This window comes from Podarcis filfolensis, assembly GCF_964270895.1.
Source record: "Podarcis filfolensis genome assembly, chromosome: 18".
In the NCBI taxonomy this organism is placed as follows: Eukaryota; Metazoa; Chordata; class Lepidosauria; order Squamata; family Lacertidae; genus Podarcis; species Podarcis filfolensis.
This window is the reverse complement of record NC_139622.1, coordinates 10435212-10458942: the sequence shown is the minus strand read 5'-3', so window position 1 is coordinate 10458942 and position 23731 is coordinate 10435212. Positions and strand designations below refer to the sequence as shown.

The 23731-nt window shown below is 49.3% G+C and overlaps 1 protein-coding gene and 1 long non-coding RNA gene across 3 annotated transcripts in view; both read right to left on the bottom strand.

Annotated features, from left to right (window-relative positions):
• The window catches only part of LOC310753633, a 192081-nt gene that overhangs the window by 142356 nt on the left and 25994 nt on the right, over window positions 1–23731 (bottom strand). The gene's annotated exons all lie outside the window — the stretch shown is intronic.
• The window catches only part of ARID3A (AT-rich interaction domain 3A), a 59388-nt gene that overhangs the window by 12946 nt on the left and 22711 nt on the right, over window positions 1–23731 (bottom strand). For both annotated transcript variants that reach the window (XM_083594623.1, XM_083594622.1), the window contains exons 4-5: window positions 8012–8084; window positions 537–720 (exon numbers count right to left, since the gene is read on the bottom strand). In XM_083594623.1, coding sequence (XP_083450749.1) covers window positions 537–720; window positions 8012–8084 — 257 coding nt within the window. The remainder of the gene's footprint in view (window positions 1–536; window positions 721–8011; window positions 8085–23731) is intronic.

The following is a 23731-nucleotide window of genomic DNA, read 5'->3' as shown; positions in this document are numbered from 1 at the left end:
GTTCTTAACCCGAGGTACTATTTCTGGGTTAGCGGAGTCTGTAACCTGAAGCGTATGTAACCTGAAGCGTGTGTAACCTGAAGCGTATGCAACCCAAGGTACCACTGTATTGTCAAAAGAACTGGTCTTCTATTTTAATTGATTGTCTGATTTTATGTTAATGTGTTATACATTTGATGTTAGCCGCTCTGAGCCCGGCTTCGGCTGGGGAGGGCGGGATATAAATAAAAGTTGTTATTATTATTATTATTATTATTATTATTATTATTATTATTATTATTCTATATGCCCCGGGCAGCTCAAATAATAATTGCAGATCAACGGGAAACAGCTTTAATTCTTAAAACTGGACTCTGGTTACCACTCACTCTGCAGCTTTGCAACAGAGAAAACTACACAGGATTTGAGATTATGACAATTTCACACGCGGCGAAAACCACCACTATGAACCGGCAGCTGCGCCCCTTTCCTAAAGCGGTAGCTCCGGCCCCTGGGAACATACCGGGGGCCGTTCTGGGTTGCGGGGCAAGACTTACTGAGTGCGCAAGGTGAAGGCCGCGCTGGTGATGGACGTGGGCAGATTCAGGCCCTTTGTGATCTCCCGCCAGAGCTTCTTGTTGATCACCTCCACCAAGCCGCCCTTCTCGGTCACAAGGACATAGAGCATGTACAGATCGAGGACCTGCTTGGCCATGATGGGGATGCGGTTGACCGGCGTCCCTGCAGACGAAAAGAGAAAGGAACAAAAATAGCAGCTGGGCGGGGGCCGAATCGCAGCCTCGCTCACTGGCTGAAGCTGACCGTGGCGGCGGCAAAAGTCTCTGTGCTTTCCGATAACTCTCAAAAAGACTGCGGCAACCGAATTCGGCATGGAATCACAGGATCGGAAGGGACCTCCAGGGCTCATCGTAGCCCATGGAGAAATCTCAGCTAAAAATATCCATGACCAATAATAATAATAATAATTTATCATTTAGACCCCGCACATCTGGCTGGGTTTCCCCAGCCACTCTGGGCAGCTTCCAAAAAACCACTAACCTATTAAACATTAAAAGCTTCCCTAAACAGGGCTGCCTTCTAAAAGTTTGGTAGTTATTTTTCTCTTTAACATCTGGTGGGAGGGCGTTCCACAGGGTGGGCGCCACCACCGAGAAGGCCCTCCGCCTCGTTCCCTGTAACCTCACTTCTCGCAGGGAGGGAACTGCCAGAAGGCCCTGGGAGATGGACCCAGGTGTCCAGGCTGGACGATGGGGGTGGAGATGCTCCTTCAGGTCTACTGGGCCATTTAGGGCTTTCAAGGTCAGCACCAACACTTTGAATTGTGCTCGGAAACGTCCTGGGAGCCGATGCAGATCTCTCAGGACCGGTGTTATATGGTCCCGGCGGCTGCTCCCAGTCACCAGTCTAGCTGCCACATCCTGGATTAGTTGTAGTTTCCAGGTCACCTTCAAAGGTAGCCCCACGGAGAGCGCATGGCAGTAGTCCAAGCGGGAGATAACCAGAGCATGCACCACTCTGGCCAGACAGTCTGTGGGCAGGGAGGGTCTCATCCTGCATCCCAGATGGAGCTGCCCTGGACACAGAATTGACCTGTGCCTCCATGGACAGCTGTGAGTCCAAAACGACTCCCAGGCTGCGCACCTGGAAGCTTGTTGTGAAATGATTCCATCAAAGCCTTTAAAAGTTCCCTTCGTTTTTATTTTTACTACAACTGCTGCTGCTATGATGGACTGGACCAGCAAGTTCGGGTTACGAGGCGGGATTCGAACCGGCGGCTCCCTCGACTCGCCCCTCGAGTTTCTGAGCCACGGGGCACAGTCTCCACCAGCAGAACCAGGCATGCAATGGCAAAATCAGAAGGGCAGGTTCCCTTCCTGATATAATTAGACAATTATAAGGATTAGGGAGGCATTGCAGGGATTAATGTAGACCGCCACTCGCTGCATTTTGGGGCTGATGTATTTTCCTGTGCTTGCCCATGGGCAAATGACCCTGGAAAGAGCCTCTCCACCCCCATTGTCCAGCCCGGACACCGGGGTCCACCTCCGAGGGTCTTAGGGCGGTTCCCTCCCTGCGAGAAGCCAAGTTCCAGGGAACCAGGCAGAGGGCCTTCTCGGTGGTGGCGCCCATCAGGTCTCAAGGAGATAAAGAACTTTTAGAAGACACCTGAAGGCAGCCCTGTTTTGGGAAGTTTTTTAATGTTTGATGCTTTATTTATATACGCAGTAAGCCGCTCAGAGTGGCTGGGGAAACCCAGCCAGATGGGCGGGGAATAAATAATGAAATTATTGCTGCTATTATTATTATTATTATTATTATCTTCTCTCAGATGGAGTGCTTTGTGTTTTGGGGCTTGTTACTTTCCCCTGCTGTTGCCCTGGCTCCAAATTTAATCTCCACGATGACCCTGAAACACAGGGAAGTTCTTAAAGTTTTATGTTTTATTGTGTTGGGTGTTTTAACTTGTTGGAATCTCCACAGAGCAGCTGGGGCAACTCAGTCAGATGGTGGCATATAAGTAACAAATTATTATTATTATTATTATTATTATTATTATTATTATTATTTAGTTGTTGTTGTTGTATTCCACCTTTTTCCCTATTAGGAACCCAAGGTGGTTTATAGCGTAGATCTGGGTTATTTTGAAAGTTGCGTGAAGTTTTTCATTCAATGTTCAGTGCTTGACAGAACCCACCACATTATTTCACCGCTTTCTGCTATTATTATCATGAGCAGAATGTTTTTTTTAAGGGGGATTAGGATTTGATTCCCTGGTCTCTCCCAGGACCAGCGCTCTAACCATTACACCGCGCTGCCTCTCTTCGTCGGATGTGCTCTATTTGCACGCCTGCCTATTCTGAAACAAACACCCTGGCAGGTTTCAGAAAGCAAACAGGACTCTGTTGCCGCTTCCTCAACACCTTTGACCAAAGACAAGCCACAGAGCCTCCAATTTGCATCAGGCTGTTTTTCCCCAAAAGGTCTGGTGCATTCAAATCGCGCCCTTTCCGCATCTGCTCGGGGCCGAAATGAGAGAGAGAGAAAGACAGAAAGAGAGGAAGAAAAGGGGGGGGGAGAAAGAGAGAGAGAGAGAGAAGGAGAGAGATAAAGAAAGACAGAGAGAGAGAGAGAGAGAGAGAGAGAGAGAGAGAGAGAGAGGGAGAGAAAGAAAGAAAGAAAGAAAGAAAGAAAGAAAGAAAGAAAGAAAGAAAGAGAGATGGGAGAGATTATCAGGAGGTTTGGGCTGGGTGTTCATCAGTATGCAGATGATACCCAGCTCTACCTCTCTTTTAAATCAGAACCAGTGAAGGCAGTGAAGGTCCTGTGTGAGTGTCTGGAGGCGGTTGGAGGATGGATGGCGGCTAACAGATTGAGGTTGAATCCTGACAAGACAGAAGTACTGTTTTTGGGGGACAGGAGGCAGGCAGGTGTGGGGGACTCCCTGGTCCTGAATAGGGTGACTGTGCCCCTGAAGGACCAGGTGCACAGCCTGGGAGTCATTTTGGACTCACAGCTGTCCATGGAGGCACAGGTCAAATCTGTGTCCAGGGCAGCTGTCTACCAGCTCCATCTGGTACGTAGGCTGAGACCCTCCCTTCCCGCAGACTGTCTCTCCATAGTGGTGCATGCTCTGGTTATCTCCCGCTTGGACTACTGCAATGTGCTCTACCTGGGGCTACCTTTGAAGGTGACCCGGAGACTACAACTAATCCAGAATGCGGCCGCCAGACTGGTGACTGGGAGTGGCCGCCGAGACCACATAACACCGGTCTTGAAAGACCTACATTGGCTCCCAGTAAGTTTCCGAGCACAATTCAAAGTGTTGGTGCTGACCTTGAAAGCCCTAAATGGCCCAGTATCCTTGAAGGAGCGTCTCCACCCCCATCGTTCTGCCCGGACACTGAGGTCCAGCTTCGAGGGCCTTCTGGCGGTTTCCTCACTGCGAGAGGCCAAGTTACAGGGAACCAGGCAGAGGGCCTTCTCGGTGGTGGCGCCCGCCCTGTGGAAGGCCCTCCCATCAGATGTCAAAGCGATAAACAACTACCTGACATTCAGAAGACATCTGAAGGCAGCCCTGTTCAGGGAAGTTTTTAATATGTGACATTTTAGTGTATTTTTCATCTTTGTTGGAAGCCGCCCAGAGTGGCTGGGGAAACCCAGCCAGATGGGCGGGGTACAAATAATAAATTATTATTATTATAATTATTATTATAGAAAGAGAGAGATATATAAAGAAAGACAGAAAGAGAGAAAGAGAGAGAAAGAAAGAAAGAAAGAGAAAGAAAAAGAAATAAAGAGAGAAAGAAAGAAAGAGAGTAAGAAAGAGAGAGAGAGAGATAAAGAAAGACAGAAAGAGAAAGAGAGAGAAAGAAAGAAAAAGAAAGAGAGAGAGAGAGGAGAGGTGGGAGAGAAAGAAAGAAAGAAAGAAAGAAAGAAAGAAAGAAAGAAAGACGCTTTTAACTCTCTGCAGGTCCAACGTTTTGCATTCGCCTCAAAACGTTTATATCCTGCGACGATTCAAGCCGCGAATTTCATCAGGCGATTTCAGGGAACAGTATCTCTCCATATCTCTCTCTCTCTCTCTCTCTCTCTCTCTCTCCTACCTCACAGGGTTGTTGTCCGGACAAAACAGGGTGGGGAGGCAGACGATCATGGCCACCAGCCCCAACCTCCTTGGAAGGAAAAAGGCAGAGCATTCTTAACAAGAATAATAGTAGCTATAATAATGACGATGAAGATGCCGTCATGAGGTCTAGAAACCTGAGTAAGCAGCGAAAACCCGAGGTTCTCGGGGAAACTGAATCCTGGCCCATGAACAAAAAAAGACCGCTTTGGCACACAAATGGGTATGGACACTCCTAGCTAGCAGACAAAAGGAGCAGCTTTCAAAAGGGGGCAAAACAAACCCCCACTTCCCCCTATAATTGATTTATTGCTTCCTTAAAGCCGAAAGGAACAATCGGGAGGAGAAAACAAGAGCCGACGGCAGCCGCCCATCAGCCAGAAGACGTTTGTGTGATGGTGCACTCGTCCGACCGTTTTATTGCAGGAAGGAATGGGTCATTTTCCGGGATTAAACAGTGTCCGGCCAGAGGATGGGGCGGCCGGCCTATGACTTGGATCCCAGGAGAGAGAGACTTTAAGGGAGGATGCTGGGGGGGGGGAGTCTTGGGGGGTGGGAAGGAGGAGAGGTCTTTTTGCAGCCTTAACTATCCCACCTGTAAAATGGGCGGTTTATTTACAGCCTGTGAAATGGAGGCAATGAGAGATTTTACATTCTTGTGTTCCATGATCACTGCAGATGGTGACAGCAGTCACGAAATTAAAAGATGCCTGCTCCTTGGGAGAAAAGCAATGACAGCATCTTAAAAAGCAGAGACATCACCTTGCCAACAAAGGTCCGTATAGTTCAAGCCATTGTTTTCCCAGTAGTGATGTATGGAAGTGAGAGCTGGACCACAAAGAAGGCTGATGGCCGAAGAATGGATGCTTTTGAATTCTGGTGCTGGAGGAGACTCTTGAGAGTCCCATGAACTGCAAGAAGATCCAACCTCTCCATTCTGAAGGAAATCAGCCCTGAGTGCTCACTGGAAGGACAGATCCTGAAGCTGAGGCTCCAAGACTTTGGCCACCTCATCAGAAGAGAAGACTCCCTGGAAAAGACCCTGATGTTGGGAAAGATGGAGGGCACAAGGAGAAGGGGACGACAGAGGACGAGATGGTGGGACAGTGTTCTCGAAGCTACCAGCATGAGTTTGACCAAACTGGGGGAGGCAGTGGAAGACAGAAGGGCCTGGCATGCTCTGGTCCAGGGGGTCGCGAAGAGGCGGACACAACATCCCTGACCATTAGGTCCAGTCGCGGACGACTCTGGGGTTGCAGCGCTCATCTCGCTTTATTGGCCGAGGGAGCCGGCGTACAGCTTCCGGGTCATGTGGCCAGCATGACAAAGCCGCTTCTGGCGAACCAGAGCAGCGCACGGAAACGCCGTTTGCCTTCCCGCCGGAGCAGTACCTATTTATCTACTTGCACTTTGACGTGTTTTCGAACTGCTAGGTTGGCAGGAGCAGGGACCGAGCAACGGGAGCTCACCCCGTCATTGCGGGGATTCGAACCGCCGACCTTCTAATCGGCAAGCCCTGGGCTCTGTGGTTTAACCCACAGCGCCACCCGCATCCCTTAAACCCACAAAAGCATCTTGCAATTTCCTTTACGCCCATCCTCACCCATTGCACACCCCCCGTAATCATTTCCTAGATGCACATTCCGGTCGTGCAAAGCTCCTGGGAAAAGGCCATCTGCTTCTCTGCCCCCACAACCGCCACCCCCCTCCCCACAATCGGATTCCTTGACTTAAGGTAAATCTCTCCTCTCCCCACCGCCTTTGTCAACAGTCCCTTCAGCTGCCAGCCAGCATGGGTTTTTATTGCCCAGTAAAACCCACATTAAAGGGACGCGGGAGGCGCTGTGGGTTAAACCAGAGAGCCTAGGCCTTGCAGATCATAAGGTCGGCGGTTCGAATCCCCGCCACGGGGTGAGCTCCCGTTGCTCGGTCCCTGATCCTGCCAACCTAGCAGTTCGAAAGCACGTCAATGTGCAAGTAGATAAATAGGTACCGCTCCGGCGGGAAGGTAAACGGCGTTTCCGTGCGCTGCTCTGGTTCGCCAGAAGCGGCTTATTCCTGCTGGCCACATGACCCGGAAGCTGTACGTCGGCTCCCTCAGGCAATAAAGCGAGATGAGCGCTGCAACCCCAGAGTCGGCCACCACTGGACCTAATGGTCAGGGGTCCCTTTACCTTTACCTTAAAACCCACATTAGGCAACGTAGCAGCAGAAGTCTCGGCGTATTGGCCCGAACCCGTGACGTCACTAACCATCTCTTTCCCCGACCCCTGCGACTGCGGCAAAGCAATTCTTTTCATTCTTTTCCCAAGCAATCTTTGAAAACATTGCAGGTTTTGTTTTTTTACTTGGTGTGGACAGGGGCGAGATAAACGATTCGCCTTATTAATTAATTTTAAGGACTCCTGAAGGATGCTGTCTCTGTATCACGGACCCAACCTGCTTGCTCTTTAATTAACGTCGTTCATTATACACCTTTGGGCGCCGGGCAAAAATGTTCCTTTTTAACCAGGCCTTTGGTCGATCCGATTTACACCCTATGCCCTTTTAGAATGTGGCTTGGGTTCCTGCTTTTCGTATGATTTTATATGTTGTGGTCTTGTTGTGAATCGCCCTGAGTCCTCTGGGTATAGGGCAGTGTATAAGTTGAATTAATAATAATAATAGTAATAATAATAATCTCTAAGCTTTTTGTGCACTTCCACCTCTTAGGTAGGAAATTGCCTATTTTACATAGACCTAGTTCCAGGGTCTATGTCATGGGTAGGCAAACTAAGACCCGGGGGCCAGATCTGGCCCAATCACCTTCTCAATCCGGCCTGCGGACAGTCCGGGAATCAGCGTGTTTTTACATGAGTAGAATGTGTCCTTTTATTTCAGATGCATCTCTGGGTTATTTGTGGGGCCTGCCTGGCGTTTTTACACGAGTGGAATGTGCCCTTTTATTTCAAATGCATCTCTGGGTTATTTGTGGGGCACAGGAATTCGTTCATATAATTTTTCCTTCAGAATATATTCCGGCCCTCCGCAAGGTCTGAGGGACAGCGGACCGGCCCCCTGCTGAAAAAAGTCTGCTGACCCCTGGTCTGTGTAAAATATTGTATAAGGGTGTTATCGTGACGTGTAAATGTAAAACTGGAAAAAATGCATAAACAAATTTTTTTTAATTGCCTTTTTTTTGTCGGAGGAGGAGCAGAGAATGATGCAACAGAAGTATTTTTCTGCAAACCGGCACGCCCCTCGCTGTGAGTATGTGTGTGACCTTAGCAAGCACAGAGGAAGATTAACCAAAGCTGGCTTTGTAAATGCATCCGTTGCAAAAGATTTGCCGGACGGACAGACAGGCAGGCAGGCAGGGAGGGAGAAAGGGGTGTTTTGTCGTCTCACCTCGCTTCTGCATGAAGCTGAAGAGGTCGTCCAGGAATTCCTTCCTTTTGGGGTCTCCGTCAAGTTCGTACAGCTGCAGGAGACATAAAACGAAGGAGACACGTTATTCGGAGACCGTTTCCAACGGGGAGACATGAAAACGCCACCCTAACTCCCAGCGCCGAGACCCAGAAATCTAGTTTTCGCTTTTGGTATTTTTAAGGTTCGCAATCAAGTCTGCAGCAAAGCAATTTAAGTTTACAACCAAGTTCCCAATTACCGTATTTTCCGGCGTATAAGACAACTGGGCGTATAAGACGCCCCTCCAACTTTTCCTGTTAAAATAGAGAGTTTGGGATATACTCGCCGTGTAAGACTATCCCTCTTCCAACGCACACCAAATAAAAATTTAAAAAACCAGTTTCCAGTCTGTCTCAGAAATCCGCTCCACTTCCCAGTGGCCGGGGGCTTCTGGGGCCAAATTTTAAGTGCATTTCTGCTTAATAGAGCTTGGTGTCCTCTGATTTAATTTGCGGTCGTTTTATCCTTTGGTGGGGAGTTGTAGCCGGCGTATAAGACGACCCCCGACTTTTGAGAAGATTTCCCTGGGTTAAAAAGCAGTCTTATACACCAGAAAATACAGTATTCAAAAATTATATACAAATTTTATATACCGAGAAAGAAAATGAAACAAAAAGAACAAAGAACAAACAAAGAGAAAAAAATGTTATTTACTGAGTTGAATAGGAGACCCAGAAATCTCATTTTCGCTTTTGGTATTTTTTTTTTATTTGTTATTTTTCTCAGTGAATAAAGAAGAATGTGTTTTATTTTAGACACAAACAAACTTTTACGGCATTCCAAACGTCGTTGCTCTCTCTTTTTTTGAATATGCTTTTTTATTAAGTTTTCATTTTAGATACAACAACAAACAAAAATATCAAGTCTTTTAACATCTATCTTACTTTAGGCTCCATAGAGCCATTGACTTCCCTCCTTCCCTTCCGCAGATTTTCTTATTCCAATCTTTCATTCACAGTTTCATTAGTAATAGACTAAACCATGATATTTGGGATATCGCTTTTGGTATTTTTAAGGTTCGCAGTCAGGTCTGCAGCAAAGCAATACGTTTGCAACCAAGTTCCCAATTAATTTTTTTTTTTTACAATGAACCGAAAAAACTTGGCTGCAGGTGATAGTTATCGCTGCAATTCCAAAAAACCAGGAAAAATAGCCATTTCTCCATAAATGTGGGTTAAACCCCAGAGCCTAGGGCTTGCTGATCAGAAGGTCGGTGGTTCGAATCCCCGCAATGACGGGGTGAGCTCCCGTTGCTCGGTCCCTGCTCCTGCCAACCTAGCAGTTCAAAAGCACATCAAAGTGCAAGTAGATAAATAGGTACCACTCCGGCGGGAAGGTAAACAGCGTTTCCGTGCACTGCTCTGGTTCGCCAGAAGCAGCTTAGTCCTGCTGGCCACATGACCCGGAAGCTGTACGCCGGCTCCCTCGGCCAATAAAGTGAGATGAGCGCCGCAACCCCAGAGTCGGCCGCGACTGGACCTAACGGTCAGGGGTCCCTTTACCTTTAGAGCAAGCAAGGAAAATGAATTACCCGCTCGGAAAACTCAGGGCACGGTCAGAAAAGCACCCTCAACCCCAAAGACTGGTCTCTGTGGGAACGTAGGGGAGCCGGCGAATTGCTAATTTCCCAAGGTTCCCCGGGAAAGAGACTCTTCAGGTTTGTTTCAGCCTTGATGGTTTGGCAGGAAGATGTGTTCTTTAAAGGCAGAGGCGCCCAGCTCGAGGCAAAAGGGAGTTGGGGACCTGGGGACGGCTGGAGACTTTTGTTTTCGAAAACCGAACCAAGCCCAGCCCTGTAGCTAATGAGAGGCTCCGCGAGCAGAGAAAACGGCAGGGTCAGCAACTCTGCAAAAAAGCACACAACGTCCAGAGCCCCATGTTGTCCCGCTGCGGGCGACAGAGAGGTGTGCCGTGTAGAGGAGCAGTCAAAAAGCACGGGCGAATTAGCAAGCTGTTGCTCAATTTCCCATGCTTTGAACCTAAAAACAGCCCTGCGGCTGGATCAGGCCCAACTGGGAGCCACCTGATGCAGGATCCTGTCCTCACCGTTGACCACTAGATCCCCCAGAGGGAATCTATACAGTGGTACCTTGGGTTACATACACTTCAGGTTACAGACTCCGCTAACCCAGAAATAGTGCTTCAGGTTAAGAACTTTGCTTCAGGATGAGAATAGAAATTGTGCTCCGGCGGCGAGGCAGCAGCAGGAGGCCCCATTAGCTAAAGTGGTGCTTCAGGTTAAGAACAGTTTGAGGTTAAGAACGGACCTCCGGAACAAATTAAGTACTTAAGCAAAGTTCTTAACCTGAAGCACTATTTCAGGGTTAGCGGAGTCTGTAACCTGAAGCGTATGTAACCCGAGGTACCACTGTACATTGAAACTCGGGTTACAGAGGCTTCAGGTTGTTTCTTCGGGTTGCAGACCGCCGAAACCCGAAAGTACCGGGTTATTTCTGGGTTTTCGGCGGTCGTGCATGCGCAGAAGCGCTGAATCGCAACCGTGCATGCGCAGACGTGCCGCTGCAGGTTGCAGACGTGCCTCCCACATGGATCACGTTCGCAACCCGAGTGTCCGCTGTAATTTATTATCTATCCCCTGCCCATCTGGCTGGGTTTCCCCAGCTGCTCTGAGCAGCTCCCAACAGAATATTAATAAAATTAATAATAATAAAGCAATAAAACATCAAAAGGTTTAAGGTCTCCGCCTCGCTTGCTTTTAAAACGTGCCAGTCTCAACCAGCCCGCCTACAACTGTTGAAAGCATGTACCGTATTTTTCGCTCTATAAGACGCACCAGACCACAAGACGCACCTAGTTTTTGGAGGAGGAAAACAAGGGGGAAAAATATTCTGAATCTCAGAAGCCAGAACAGCAAGAGGGATCGCTGCGCAGCGAAAGCAGCAATCCCTCTTGCTGTTCTGGCTTCTGGGATAGCTGCGCAGCCTGCCTTCGCTCCATAAGACGCACACACATTTCCCCTTACTTTTTAGGAGGGAAAAAGTGAGTCTTATAGAGCAAAAAATACGGTAAGTGAAATTGCGCACAACGCAACCGTGCTGAACACGCGCGCAGGAGGAGACGATATGTGAACCCGTCCGACGCAGGGAGATTCTGGCTCCCCGCTGACCGAATCGCGACAACCTCCGGCGTGTGACGGCAACGCGCCTCTCCCCCTTGGCAAGCTGCCTCTCCCCTCGCTGGGCTCCCCGGCGGGCGGAAACTGGGTGCCCCTGCTCCCAGCTATTAATAGGCAGCTGTCAACAGGAATGTCTCTCTCTGGCACCAGTTGCTGACCTCCTGGCCGGTCCTCCCTGAAACCTGTACGTGTCACGTCAGTCGGAAGCCGAGATGCCCCGCGCGGAGTTTCCAAGCCCCCGGGGTCTCGCTTCTATTTATTCCCCCTGCCCTGCCCAAGTTGGCTACATGCAGCTACGGGGCAGGAACACATTCGAACGGCGGCCAAAGAGCATAGCTGTCAAGCGTCCCTTATTTGGCGGGAAACTCCCTTATCCCAGCACTGTGTCCCGCTGCTGTCCCTTACTGATGATGTCCCTTAAATTTCCCGGGTTTCATGCTCGCCCGGATCGGGAGAGAAGCAGAGAAACAACAACAACATCGCTTTTGAGAAAGAGGCTCGATGCTGCCTGCAGCGAAACGCTGCAACCACCAGACTTGAGGACACGGCGGATCGGGAGGGAGGGGTGGCAAAAAGAAGATAACAGAAATTGAGGAACCGAAAGCAACTACTTGCAGGCCAGGCGAACCCGTTAAATGAGTCGGCACAGAAACAAGCAGGTGCGCTGGGGGTGCACCAGTCATTAAAAATAAAACCACACGGCCAGGCTGCGTTTCGTACATGCAAAGAGATTCTGCTTCTCTTCCTTTCAAGGGGAGGGCGGACGGGACTTCTAAAAGGGGAAGCCGAGAAGGTTTCCTTTCTGTGAATGTGGCCGTTTGCAACCCAGAGGGGCTTGACTACTACAATGGGGGGGGGTTGGCGTGGGGCTGGCCCTAGGAGACTGTTCGAAAAGCTGTCTCCGTTACGGCAGCCGTTCTGCATGCGAGAAGGGGGAGAATATCTCCATTTTGAAGAGGCATCCCCTCTTAAGGGCGGGGAATGATGTCGTGGGGACCCCGGTTCCCATCCATTCCCCACCCCGCCAGCTCAGGGACGATATCCAGAGCAATATCCAGAGATAAGTAAAGTAAAGGTAAAGGGACCCCTGACCATTAGGTCCAGTCATGGCCGACTGGGGTTGCGGCGCTCATCTCGCTTTATTGGCCGAGGGAGCCGGCGTGCAGCTTCTGAGTCATGTGGCCAGCAGGACTAAGCCGCTTTGGGCGAACCAGAGCAGCGCACGGAAACGCCGTTTACCTTCCCGCCGGAGCGGTACCTATTGATCTACTTGCACTTTGACGTGCTTTCGAACTGCTAGGTTGGCAGGAGCAGGGACCGAGCAACGGGAGCTCACCCCGTCATTGCGGGGATTCGAACCACCGACCTTCTGATCGGCAAGCCCTAGGCTCTGGGGTTTAACCCACAGCGCCACCCGTGTCCCCACAAAGTAAAGGTAAAGCTTTTCTTCTCCAAGCGGCTCAAAGAGGGCCGGCGGTTCTCTCCCGCTTCTGCAATTAATCCCCTTAATAATAATTCGGCCACAGAGAAGATGCTCTCTGATTCTCCTTCTGTTGTTTGGAATATGCTTTCCCCTGGCTTGTGTAAGGTTGTGTAAGCCTTCTCAGGGCTAATAATAATAATAATAATACAGTGGTACCTTGGGTTACATACGCTTCAGGTTACAGACTCCACTAACCCAGAAATATTACCTTGGGTTAAGAACTTTGCTTCAGGATGAGAACAGAAATCGTGCTCCAGCAGCGCGGCAGCAGCAGGAGGCCCCATTAGCTAAAGTAGTGCTTCAGGTTAAAAACAGTTTCAGGTTAAGAACGGACCTCCGGAATGAATTAAGTACTTAACCTGAGGTACCACTGTACTACCAAAATGATTTAGGTTTTAAATGACAATTTTAAGCTATATTTTATTTTAATATATATTTTTATCTGCCGCTATGTCTGTACTGTCTCTGTTATACCCAATTGCAATTCCATGTATTCCTGCTGTGTTTTATGCTTTTCCTGATATTGCAAGCGAGCCGGAACTGGTCTGTGGCCGTAAGAATAAAATTCCATTACAATCGCACCTACATTCTTGAGCGGTGAGCCAAGAACTGCAATCAGCTCCCCGCAATCCCGAGTTCGAGAGAAATGGATATCTCAGGATGTTGGAATGAAGTTACGTGCTTTTAGCAGAAATGTTATAAAAGATTAAGAAAAAATAGATTGTTAATTGGTGAGAATGTAGAGTTACATTATATTAAGATAAATTATTAGGATGAAAACAAAGAGGGAAAGGGTTTGCTGAAATAGCTAACTGAACTAGAATACAAAAAAGGGAGGTGTGAGGAGGTCAAGGAAACAAGCAAATGAAAGATAAGTTATGGAAGGATTGATTTGTTTGTTTTTTTGTCTTAATTGTTTTTATTTTTCTGTGTTTTTTGCACTTTTTCTCTTTTCTTTTTTTTCAATTTTGTAATCTTCCAAAACCTTAATAAATATTATTTTAAAAAAAAGAGAGAGAGAAATGGATATCTCGCTCGGCTGTAAACGGGAACGGCCGGACAGCTTCAGCCTTCCCAGGAATGTGAGGAATGTCGAAGGAATTCGTTAAATATATATGTGTGTGTGCCTGGAGACTCTCCCACCAAATCCAGCTCCCCCCCCTCTAAAAAGAACCCCCTCCCCAGCTGTCGGAAGTGAAAAGCTAGGCTGCGTGGTCCGCAGAAACCAGAAGTGGAACCTGCAGCTGCCAAGGCAGTGTACCTTGTGAGTGTCTGGAGGCGGTTGGAGGATGGATGGCGGCTAACAGATTGAGGTTGAATCCTGACAAGACAGAAGGACTGTTTTTGGGGGACAGGAGGCGGGCAGGTGTGGAGGATTCCCTGGTCCTGAATGGGGTCACTGTGCCCCTGAAGGACCAGGTGCGCAGCCTGGGGGTCATTCTGGACTCACAGCTGTCCATGGAGGCGCAGGTCAATTCTGTGTCCAGAGCAGCTCCATCTGGTACGCAGGATGAGACCTTATCTGCCTGCGGACTGTCTGGCCAGAGTGGTGCATGCTCTGGTTATCCCCCGCTTGGACTACTGCCATGCGCTCTACGTGGGGCTCCCTTTGAAGGTGACCCAGAAACTGCAACTAATCCAGAATGCGGCAGCCAGACTGGGGACTGGGAGCGGCCGCTGAGACAACATAACACCGGTCCTGAAAGACCTACATTGGCTCCCAGTACGTTTCCGAGCACAATTCAAAGTGTTGGTGCTGACCTTGAAAGCCCTAAACAGCCTCGGTCCAGTATATCTGAAGGAGCATCTCCACCGCCATCATTCTGCCTGGACGCTGAGGTCCAGCTCCGAGGGCCTTCTGGCGGTTCCCTCATTGCGAGAAGCCAAGTTACAGGGAACCAGGCAGAGGGCCTTCTCGGTGGTGGCGCCCGCCCTATGGAACGCCCTCCCACCAGATGTCAAAGAGAACAACAACTACCAGACTTTTAGAAGACATCTGAAGGCAGCCCTGTTTAGGGAAGCTTTTAATGTTTGATGTATTGCAGTGTTTTAATTTTTTTCTTTTTTTGAAGCCGCCCAGTGTTCTTAACCTGAAGCACTATTTCTGGGTTAGCGGAGTCTGTAACCTGAAGCATATGTAACCTGAAGCGTATGTAACCCGAGGTACCACTGTATTCTGTTGGGAGATGCCCAGAGTGGCCGGGGAGGCCTGGCCAGATGGGCGAGGTATAAATAATAAATTATTATTATTATTATTATTATTCGTTTGTGCAGGGGGGGAACCAAAGAGAGTTGTGGGTCTCGTTCGCCTCCTCTCCAACTGACCCTCGCTCGACGCTGAAGGGGTAACGTAAGCCGGACCGTATACATGACAGCAGGTGCGCACAGCTGCCAAAATGTCACACGAGGCTGGGAATCCTTGCGGATTCCTCTCCGGATCTCAGTCTCCCCCTCCAGAGGGACAAAAAAACCCCCACAACAGGCAGCTTCCGGAAGGAGGAGGAATACCAGAGGCCCGCACGATTAAAAAATAAAAATAAAACGAGCCCCGAACGTGTCAAGCCAGGAAGAACGGCAGAATCGGACGTTGGAAGGGGCCCTCCGAAGATCATCCATTCCAACCCTCTTCCAGTAATAATAATAATTTATTATTTGTATTATTTGGGTTTCCCCAGCCACTCTGGGCGGCTTCCGCAAAGACCAGAAATACACTAAGATGTCATACATTAAAAACTTCCCTGAACAGGGCTGCCTTAAGACGTCTTCTGAATGTCAGGTAGCTGTTTATCTCTTTGACATCTGGTGGGAGGGCGTTCCACAGGGCGGGAGCCACCACCGAGAAGGCCCTCTGCCTGGTTCCCTGTAACTTTGCTTCTCGCAATGAGGGAACTGCCAGAAGGCCCTCGGAGCTGGACCTCAGGCAGAACGATGGAGGTGGAGACGCTCCTTCAGGTATACTGGACTGAGGCCATTCTAAAGACATTCTAGAGTAGGTAATGTCTCGATAACATAAACATTTTAAGTTTTTTGCATCAATTCAGGACATTTCCTTTTAATCGTTGAATGGTTCTGTGTACATTGCGGCAGCCTTTGGGAATGTGCAATAAAACTGACGGACGGACGGACAGATAAACTGAGGATCTTCACCATTTTATAACATGCAGATAAAAATATACGTTGAGAAACCAGAGATAGGAGCTGAGGGAAGTCGGGGGGTGGGTATCTGTTTAGGGGAGGGGTGGGAAAAAATGCGGGAGGGAAACGATTCGGATGATGTATCTTCGTTAAAATTGCTATGTTGAAATTCCTAATAATTTTTTATTTTAGTTTATTTTTATTTATAATTACTATATCTTAATTATTATTCCTAATAATTTTTTATTTTTATTTTATTTTACTATTATTTATAATTACTTTATCTGAATTATTATTCCTAATAATTTTTAATTTTTATTTTATTATTATTTATAACTATTTTATCTGAATTATTATTCCTAATAATTTTTAATTTTAAAAAGACCCTCAAAAAATTAATAAATGGCCCGATTCCGCGTTGTTAAGGCACCTTTCGCGAGCGACGCGTCTGCTTGCAAAAGTTGGACGGAAAGCAGATCTCACACGTCTAAGAGTCCATTTTCAGACAGCTGCTGGCTGCTAGGGGCAGATTATCTACCCGGCCGGCTAATGCAGAGAAAGCCCTAATCAATATTTTAGAAGAAAGTAAATTGACCCTCCTGCGGTCATTACGGGAGGGACGCAATGCATCTCTCGCTTAGCCTGCATCTGCCGAAATCCACCGGGTTCCTTTTTTCCTTCCTCTTCGACCCCCACCCCAATCCCTGGACACGCTTGCAAAAGAGGAGGGAATAGACCCAGAATATCTACATTTATGGGGTGGCGCTGTTAAACCACAGAGCCTAGGACTTGCCGATCTGAAGGTCGGCGGTTCGAATCCCCATAATGACAGGGTGAGCTCCCGTTGCTTGGTCCCTGCTCCTGCCAACCTAGCAGTTCGAAAGCACGTCAAAGTGCAAGTAGATAAACACGTACCAGAAAATTAAAAACACGATAAAACACCAAACATTAAAAGCTTCCCTAAACAGGGCTGCCTTCAGATGTCTTCTAAAAGGTCTTTATCTCCTTGACATCTGATGGGTGCCACCACCGAGAAGGCCATTTGGCGATTAGCTTTTCTATCTATCTATCTATCTATCTATCTATCTATCTATCTATCTATGGGACATGGGTGGCGCTGTGGGTTAAACCACAGAGCCTAGGACTTGCCGATCAGAAGGTCGGCGGTTCAAATCCCCGCAATGACGGGGTGAGCTCCTGTTGCTCGGTCCCTGCTCCTGCCAACCTAGCAGTTCAAAAGCACGTCAAAGTGCAAGTAGATAAATAGGTACCGCTCCGGCGGGAAGGTAAACGGCGTTTCCGTGCGCTGCTCTGGTTCGCCAGAAGCGGCTCAGTCCTGCTGGCCACATGACCCGGAAGCTGTACGCCGGCTCCCTCGGCTAGTAAAGCGAGATGAGCGCCGCAACCCCAGAGTCAGCCACGACTGGACCTAATGGTCAGGGGTCCCTTTACCTTTACCTACGCCTCAAACAAAACACAGAAACATCCAGAGAAAGTTACAGAGCGCACTGGTCACCGCGAGACAGGGAGATGTAACCTTCCAAGCCTAAACAGAACGCTGCATTTGGGCCGTTCCTTCATAACTTCCCTGGGAATCAATCCCAAAACTTGGGCGGGTGAGGAAAACACTTTTATTGCCCAAAGGAGCTCAGTTGTGCCAACACTGGGGCTTAAATTGCCCCGCCATTAAGAAGGAAAATAAAATATTTTGGTGTTGTTTTTTTAAAGAGGTCACTGTCAGCAAAGGTTTGTTGTTCCCGGGGAGGCCATAAAGAGTCTAGACGCTCCCATAAAACAGACAAAAACTAGAAAGGCGAGGAGGCCAGGTGGGTGGAGGAGAAAGGAAGACAGGAACTGTTGTCGGCTCGGAAAATAAAAACTAGGACGCAAACAAGAGGGAGGTCAGGAACCGGGATGAGATGAAAAGGGATCAAGACATCAAAACGGTTTGCAGCTGGCGAGAAAATTAGGAGAGGTTCTGCAAAGGCACAACAGAGACCCGTTCCGGTTTGGATTGCCTCTGGAATACGGGGACAGAGGGAGCTGTGGCTCGCCGGAAGTTGAAAAACTACAGTTCCCGTTGTCCTCCGCCGCTGACCGCAAGCTGGCCGGGTGGCGGTACTGGGAGATCTGGCAGGGCACCAGTTCCCCCAGTATCCCTGCTCGAAGAGGAGGCGTTATTGAGAGGGTTCTGCCCCACCTTGGCCGCAACCCGCACCTGGAGTCCTGTGGGTTCTGGGCGCCCCATTTTAAGGAGGGTGCCGGCAAGCTGGAAGGAGGGCAGCTAGGGTCTGGGCCTTATGAGGAACGGTTGAAGGAGCTGGGTATGTTTAGCCCGGAGAAGAGGAGATAGGAGAGCCGTCTTCCAAATATCTGAAAGGTTGTTGCAGGGGAGAGGGAGCAAGCTCGTTTTCTCCTGCTCCGGAGAGCAGGACTCGAACCCGTGGCTTCAGGCGGCAAGGAAGGAGACTCCGACTCAACATCTGACAGCAAGAGCCAAGAATGGCCCTCCTCAGGAGGCAGCGGACTCCCCTTCCTTGGAGGTTTTTAAGCAGAAGTTGGGCGGCCATCTGTCCTGGATGCTTCAGTTGAGATTCCTGGACTGCGGAGAGCGGGTCAGACTAGATGACCCTTGGGCCCCAACGCTACGATTCTATGAATTTGTCCCTTTTTTCAAAGCCACCCAAGTCTGTGGCCGCTCTTGCCTCCTGCGGAAGCCAGTTCCATAGTCCAACCTTCGCTTTTACCCGTCCTGTCCTGAAATCTCCAAGCGTTCAGTACCCGGGCCACGAGTTCAAGTCTCCCTGCCCCTCCTTAAGAAAAAGGCCTCTTCCCCTCCGTACATCTACAGGAGAAACTCGAAAAATTAGAATATGGTGGGAAAGTTTGTTTATTTCAGTAATTCAACTTAAAAGGTGAAACTAATATACGAGATAGACTCATGACATGCAAAGAGAGATATGTCAAGCCTTTATTTGTTATAACTGCGATGATCATTTGGGGTTTTCATCAGCTGTACGCCATGATCATCACAATGATGACAAACAAAGGCTTGACATTAGGTCCATATAGTAAAAGCTCTGGTTTTCCCAGTAGTGATGCATGGAAGTGAGAGCTGGACCATAAAGAAGGCTGATTGCCGAAGAACGGATGCTTTTGAATTCTGGTGCTGGGGGAGACTCTTGAGAGTCCCATGGACTGCAAGAAGATCCAACCTCTCCATTCTGAAGGAAATCAGAACTGAGTGCTCACTGGAAGGACGGATCCTGAAGCTGAGGCTCCAAGACTTTGGCCACCTCATGAGAAGAGAAGACTCCCTGGAAAAGACCCTGATATTTGGAAAGATGGAGGGCACAAGGAGAAGGGAGCGACAGAGGACGAGATGGTGGGACAGTGTTCTCGAAGCTACCAGCATGAGTTTGACCAAACTGCGGGAGGCAGTGGAAGACAGGAGGGCCTGGCGTGCTCTGGTCCAGGGGGTCACGAAGAGGCGGACACGACTAAACGACTCAACAACAACAACAAAGGTTTGACATATCTCTCTTTGCATGCAGTGAGTCTATCTCATCTATTCGTTTCACCTTTTAAGTTGAATCACTGAAATAAAACTTTTCCACCGTAATCTCATTTTTCGAGTTTCACCTGTAATTAGTGCAAACCCACCAGGAAGGACGTCGCTTCCTGGATGCCCGCCGGATGCTTTGAAGGCAACCGTCTACCTCTCTCTCTCTTTCTCGTTTTGTTTTTTGGCGGTGGGGAAAAGGAAGGAAATTGCATCAGGAGGTGCGTCGCAGAGTCTCAGAACTGCCGCGTCACATTCACCGACCTGCTCTGTGCAACCCAGTGACTTGCCAAAACTTGCACAACCCAAGAAAGGGAGAAGAAAAGGTCTGATGTCGAGGGGGGTGGGGTTTTTTTTTTGGGGGGGGGGGAATAGAGGGAGAAAGCAATATATTTTGCAATCCAATCAAAACCTCCCAGGGTCTGACCTGCAAACCAGGGACGTCGTGCAAACCAGCTTTTTAATTCGCGGAATCAGAGAACTGGAAAAAGGACGCCAAAGGTCTTCTAGTCTGACCCCCTTGCAATAAACTTCCTTTCCTTACGCCGCGCCCTCCCCTCGCCATAGGTCGCAAGTGCCCTGAAGAATCCAGAACTTAAGCAATGGGGTTGTTTGTGTGTCTCTGTTATTAAAGGTAAAGGGACCCCTGACCATTAGGTCCAGTCGTGGGCGACTCTGGGGTTGCGGCGCTCATCTCGCTTTATTGGCCAAGGGAGCCGGCGTACAGCTTCCGGGTCATGTGGCCAGCAGGACTAAGCCACTTCTGGCGAACCAGAGCAGCGCATGGAAACGCCGTTTACCTTCCCGCCAGAGCGGTACCTATTTATCTACTTGCACTTTGACGTGCTTTCGAACTGCTAGGTTCTAAACCTGCATGGAAAGGTCTGTTAGATTGTGTTGAACTGTGTCCTGTTTAGAGCAGACCTGCTTAAATTAATGAAGTTAAATCTATTCTATTCTATATTGTATTCTATATTCTATATTGTATATTCTATTCTATATTCTATATTCTATTCTCTATCTTCTATTTTCTATATTCTATACAGTCATACCTCGGGTTACAGATGCTTCAGGTTGCATTTTTTTGGGTTACGGACCCGCCAAAACCCAGAAGTGCCAGAATGGGTTACTTCCGGGTTTCATCGCGTGCGCAAAAGCACCGAGTATAGCATCTAGATCAAGGGAAGTAATAGTGCCACTGTATTCTGCTCTGGTCAGACCTCACCTGGAGTACTGTGTCCAGTTCTGGGCACCACAGTTCAAGAAGGACACTGACAAACTGGAACGTGTCCAGAGGAGGGCAACCAAAATGGTCAAAGGCCTGGAAACGATGCCTTATGAGGAACGGCTAAGGGAGCTGGGCATGTTTAGCCTGGAGAAGAGGAGGTTAAGGGGTGATATGATAGCCATGTTCAAATATATCAAAGGATGTCACATAGAGGAGGGAGAAAGGTTGTTTTCTGCTGCTCCAGAGAAGCGGACAAGGAGCAATGGATCCAAACTACAAGAAAGAAGATTCCACCTAAACATTAGGAAGAACTTCCTGACAGTAAGAGCTGTTCGACAGTGGAATTTGCTGCCAAGGAGTGTGGTGGAGTCTCCTTCTTTGGAGGTCTTTAAGCAGAGGCTTGACAACCATATGTCAGGAGTGCTCTGATGGTGTTTCCTGCTTGGCAGGGGGTTGGACTCGATGGCCCTTGTGGTCTCTTCCAACTCTAGGATTCTATGAATTGGGACCCGCGAGTGCGCAGACGGAGCGCTGCAGGTTGCGAACGTGCTTCCCACACGGATCACGTTCGCAACCCGAGCGTCCACTGTATACTATATTCTATTCTATATTCTATCCTATATAATAATAATAAATTATTATAATATTATTATTATGATCGGTTTGCTCGCTGCAGGCGCGAACGTCCAGGAAAGGATGTGGCCCCTCCCATGCAGCCGGGTTTTTGCAGAATGATGCAAGGCCACACAAGGAAGCCGATGTCTTCACCCAAAAGTGGTGGCAGGGGAAAAAACAGCGCTGTGGGAACCCTCGGTTTGCAAGGCAGGAGTTAGAATATGGGGAGGAAATAAGAGAGAGAAAATAGGAAGTTCTGCTCAGAAATCAACAGCCGCAACGGAAGACCTTCCAGTAAATCGGTCCGTTTTCTTAAAAAAACACACACACACACACAAACACGCTTTGAACAACAAACAGTTCCGGCACGCAACGTCCGAATTACGCAAGGTTTGCTCCGGGGGGCCTCCATAGGAACCTATCGCCCTGGCGGGGGGGCCGGATGGTGGAGACGAGCCCAGCCCTGTCTTGTTGGGTCACAGAACAGGCACCGTGCAGTGACGCTTTCATTCCTCGACCCTGCCCGTTGCGCTTTCCTCTAGTGTCGTGGCCGGCAGACTGCGATTCCTCCCTCCCCCCCCCCCGACACACAATTACTATTAAATTTTCTGTTTTACAATGTGAAAGACAGCGGAACCTCGGTTTCCGAGCGCCGAGGGAGACGAATGTTTCCAAAGACGAAAGACGAAAACCCAGAACCCTCCCCCCCCCGACACACAATTATTATTAAATTTTCTGTTCTACAATGTGAAAGACAGTGGAACCTCGTTCAGTGGAGCTGAACGTTTCAAAAGCCAAACGCCAAAAGCCCGGAAGTAATTGCTTCCGTATTTGAACACACGTGTTTTTCCATTTTCTCGATGGAAACTGCCAAAAGTTTCGGAAGTCGAACAGATTACATTCAACAACCAAGGTACCACTGCACTCGTTTAAACATCCTTAAAATATCAACGACATCCCTTCTTCTCTTTCTACGGATCATTCTGCATATCAAAGATCCCGGCATATTTTACGATGACCTGTGGGGTGCCCCTTGCAACTGCGCAATCCTACCCGTCTGAGGGAAGCGAGAGCTGGACCATAAAGAAGGCTGATCGCTGAAGAACGGATGCTTTTGAATTCTGGTGCTGGAGGAGACTCTTGAGAGTCCCATGGACTGCAAGAAGATCCAACCTCTCCATTCTGAAGGAAATCAGCCCTGAGTGCTCACTGGAAGGACAGATCCTGAAGCTGAGGCTCCAAGACTTTGGCCACCTCAGGAGAAGAGAAGACTCCCTGGAAAAGACCCTGATGTTGGGAAAGATGGAGGGCGCAAGGAGAAGGGGACGACAGAGGAAGAGATGTTTGGACAGTGTTCTCGAAGCTACTAGCATGAGTTGGACCAAACTGTGGGAGGCAGTGGAAGACAGGAGGGCCTGGCGTGCTCTGGCCCAGGGGGTCACGAAGAGGCGGACACGACTAAACGACAACAACAACACCCGTCTGAGCAATGAGACTTTGTGCTTTTGCGAAAGGGAAAAGCCGGCTTCGGGGATTGCCTTTCCAGAGCAGCGAGCGCTCGCCTCTGGATCCCGGCCAGCGTTCAAGCGCTTGGCTGGGAGTCCCGCTTGGCCCCGCTCCAAGGAGAAGACGACTCAGCTCTGAACACTCTCCAAGCTCAGCTGGTCGGCCGCAACCTTGGCAGCGAGACGCCTGGGGAGAGGAGGAGGAGGAGGAACGCAGGAATGTAAACAGAACGGGGCTTGGAGGAGCCGGCGAGCCAGGGCTTGCCAAAGCGCTACCGCCGCCACCTCCGGGGCCGTCCCGCGAAGGAGGACCTTGGCAGCGGCGCAGCCGGGTGACTTCTTAACCCCAAAGCACGGCTCCGGGGAGGGGCAGAGGCTCAGCTGGTGGTTGGCGCAACCCGGCGTGCGTAGAGTGAGTGTCCTGACTGGGGTTAGACACTCGGAGATGTTGTGCTCCTTTAACCATGGGTAGGCAAACTAAGAAAGGGACGCGGGTGGCGCTGTGGGTTAAACCACAGAGCCTAGGACTTGCCGATCAGAAGGTCGGCGGTTCGAATCCCCGCAATGACGGGGTGAGCTCCCGTTGCTCGGTCCCTGCTCCTGCCAACCTATCAGTTCGAAAGCACACCAGTGCAAGTAGATAAATAGGTACCACTCCAGCGGGAAGGTAAACGGCGTTTCCGTGCGCTGCTCTGGTTCGCCAGGAGCGGCTTTGTCATGCTGGCCACATGACCCGGAAGCTGTACGCCAGCTCCTTCGGCCAGTAAAGCGAGATGAGCGCCGCAACCCCAGAGTCGGCCACGACTGGACATAAAGGTCAGGGGTCCCTTTACCTTTAGGGAAACTAAGGCACGGGGGCCGGATCTGGCCCAGTCGCCTTCTCAATCCGGCCCGCGGACGGTCAGGGAATCAGCGTGTTTTTACATGAGTAGAACGTGTGCTTTTATTTAAAATGCATCTCTGGGTTATTTGTGCGGCATAGGAATTCGTTCATTT